The sequence below is a fragment of the Mesitornis unicolor genome, unplaced genomic scaffold, assembly GCF_000695765.1.
Source record: "Mesitornis unicolor isolate BGI_N332 unplaced genomic scaffold, ASM69576v1 scaffold13121, whole genome shotgun sequence".
In the NCBI taxonomy this organism is placed as follows: Eukaryota; Metazoa; Chordata; class Aves; order Mesitornithiformes; family Mesitornithidae; genus Mesitornis; species Mesitornis unicolor.
Window position 1 is genome coordinate 547 of NW_010163181.1, and position 2,493 is coordinate 3,039.

Here is a 2,493-nt window from a genome sequence, read left to right on the forward strand (position 1 = left end):
ATTCTCCACAACAAGAGGGTGGTGCTATGGGCCCCCCCATGCTGCTCCCGGAGCCGGGAAGGGGCTCAGGTTGGGGCTGGAGGGGGGGTTACAGGGGGTATTGCCCACCTTGGAGCTGCACAGCTGCACGGGGGTCCTGGTGTGGGGGATGCAGAGAGGTGGTCACCCCGACTGGGTGACAAGGGGGGGTCCAGGTGGGGCTGGCACTGACTGGGATGTGCCATGGCTAGGGGCACCAACTCCACTCTTTAGGTGGACAGGGTGACACAGAGAGGGGACGTAGCATTGGGGGCATGCGCTTGGCTTTGGATGGGGCTCAGGGCCATCCTGGCCCAATGGCTGTCCCACCCCCAGAGAGGTGGTCACCCCGACTGGGTGACAAGGGGGGGTCCAGGTGGGGCTGGCACTGACTGGGATGTGCCATGGCTAGGGGCACCAACTCCACTCTTTAGGTGGACAGGGTGACACAGAGAGGGGACGTAGCATTGGGGGCATGCGCTTGGCTTTGGATGGGGCTCAGGGCCATCCTGGCCCAATGGCTGTCCCACCCCCAGCGCCGATGATTGCTTTGGCGGCTCGATGGAGACCAACGCGGTGCTACTTTCCGATGGGCACATCATGTGGGACTCACCCGCCATCACCAAGAGCTCCTGCAAGGTGGATGTCTCCTACTTCCCCTTCGATGGGCAGCTGTGCCACCTCCTCTTTCTTTGGCTCCTGGGCCTACAATGGGAACCAGATCGACCTCTGCAACAGATTGGACACCGGGGACCTGACGGACTTTGTGAAGAATGTGGAGTGGGAGCTGCTGGGCATGCCGGCCACAAGGAATGTCATGACCTACAGCTGCTGCTCTGAGCCCTACCCTGATGTCACCTACACCTTGGTCCTTTACTGCCATGCCTCCTTCTGCATTTTCAACCTACTCCTGCTCTGCATCATGGTCTCCTTCTTGGCACCCCTCGGCTTCTACCTGCCAGCTGACTCAGGGGAGAAGGCCTCCCTGGGGATGACGATGCTGCTGGCCCCCACCGTCTTCCAGCTGCTGGTGGCAGCGAGACTATCACCCCACCCTCGGAGAGCGTCCCGCTCATCGGTGAGCCTCAACAGCACCCAGGACCATCCTATGGGACTGACGCACTTGTGCTGGGGTGATGGGCAGCACCCATCCTGGGGGCCCACGGAGTGGGGATGGGAACGCAGGTCTCTGCCCCCTCCACCACGGCATCACCACCCATTGCCCACACAGGGAAGTACTACATTGCCACCATGACCATGATCACGGTCTCCACGGCAGTGACCATCTTCATCATGAACATCCACCACTGTGGCCCAGGGGCCCGACCTGTCCCTCCCTGGGCCAGGCGGCTCATCCTGCACCACATGGCCCTGCTCTGCTGTGTCTATGAGGTGGGCGAGAGCTGCAAGAGTCCCCAGCAGGTGCCAGACAGGCGGGGGGGCAGAGGGGGGGCCGGTGGGCCAGGGGAGAAGGGGAAGTGGGAACCGAGGCGAGGTGCTGCCCCCAAAACTGCTGCCTGTGCCACTACGATGGCCTGTTGAGATGTTAGCTACATCGCCGGCTGCTTCTGGTGCCACCGAGCCAACCAGCGCCGGACCAATGAGTGGAGGAAGGTGGCCAAGGTGATGTACCGCTTCTTTACGTGAATCTTCTCCCTCATGGTCTTCCTCATGAGTGTGCTGGTCCTGGGCAAAGCTGCTTGATGGCCCAGTGGGTGCACTGCCGTGACACAACCCCTGCCCAATACCTCTCCAGGGACAGTGGTGACCACGGGTGCCCCATGAGGATGGCTTGTCCTGAGCAGCCACCATGCTCCATGAAGCTGCAGGAGGAACTGTAGGAGCTCTGCCGGTACCAGGGGGAGAGGAGCTCGACAGTGATGCCACCACTGACTGTGCCAGGACCCCTGCCCCTGTGTGCCTATTGCACTCTGCACCTGAAAAGTCCAACAAACCAGAAATAAGCCCTGGAACATGTGTCCTCTCTCTCCTGCCTGGGTTCTGGGGGAGGATCCCAGGGCCTCACTGCCCAGGCAAGGGCCGAGAGTGTATGCAAGATGGACAGCAAAGAGGCATGGGACCCTCGGAGACCCTTTCTCTCTGGGGCCATGCCTGGTCCTCGCAGCCCCATCTGCATCTCCACAGTGGAGGGAGGGCGGGGCAGAGCCTTTCCCCATGGGGATGAGTAAGTACATACGGATGTATAGAGACACAGGTACATGTAGACAGATGCACGCACGTACCACAGTGTGGGCACCCCTGGCTGGCAGGGCCCTGCTCCCCGAGCCCTCCTAGTCCCCTGATTACTGGTGCAGCTTGAGGGTCTCACATCACCCCAAAACTGCCCATGAAACCTTGCATTATCCTGAGCTGTGGCCATCCTCAGGATGTGGTGGGGCACCAGGCGGGGGTGGGGGAAGGAAGAACAGCTCTGCACTACTGCAGGGTTCAGCTCCATGGGCAGGCACCCCCTGT

At 61.4% G+C, this 2,493-nt stretch overlaps 1 protein-coding gene across 1 annotated transcript; it reads left to right on the forward strand.

Annotated features, from left to right (window-relative positions):
* Positions 1 to 554: 554 nt before the first annotated feature.
* On the forward strand, positions 555 to 1,722 carry LOC104547977 (neuronal acetylcholine receptor subunit alpha-10-like; the record flags this gene model as incomplete). Its single annotated transcript, XM_010193871.1, is given in 6 exon segments — positions 555 to 705; positions 707 to 1,063; positions 1,066 to 1,096; positions 1,250 to 1,488; positions 1,491 to 1,558; positions 1,560 to 1,722. Coding segments are annotated over 6 exon segments (1,009 nt in total), but the record flags the coding sequence as incomplete, so codon positions are not given.
* Positions 1,723 to 2,493: the final 771 nt, after the last annotated feature.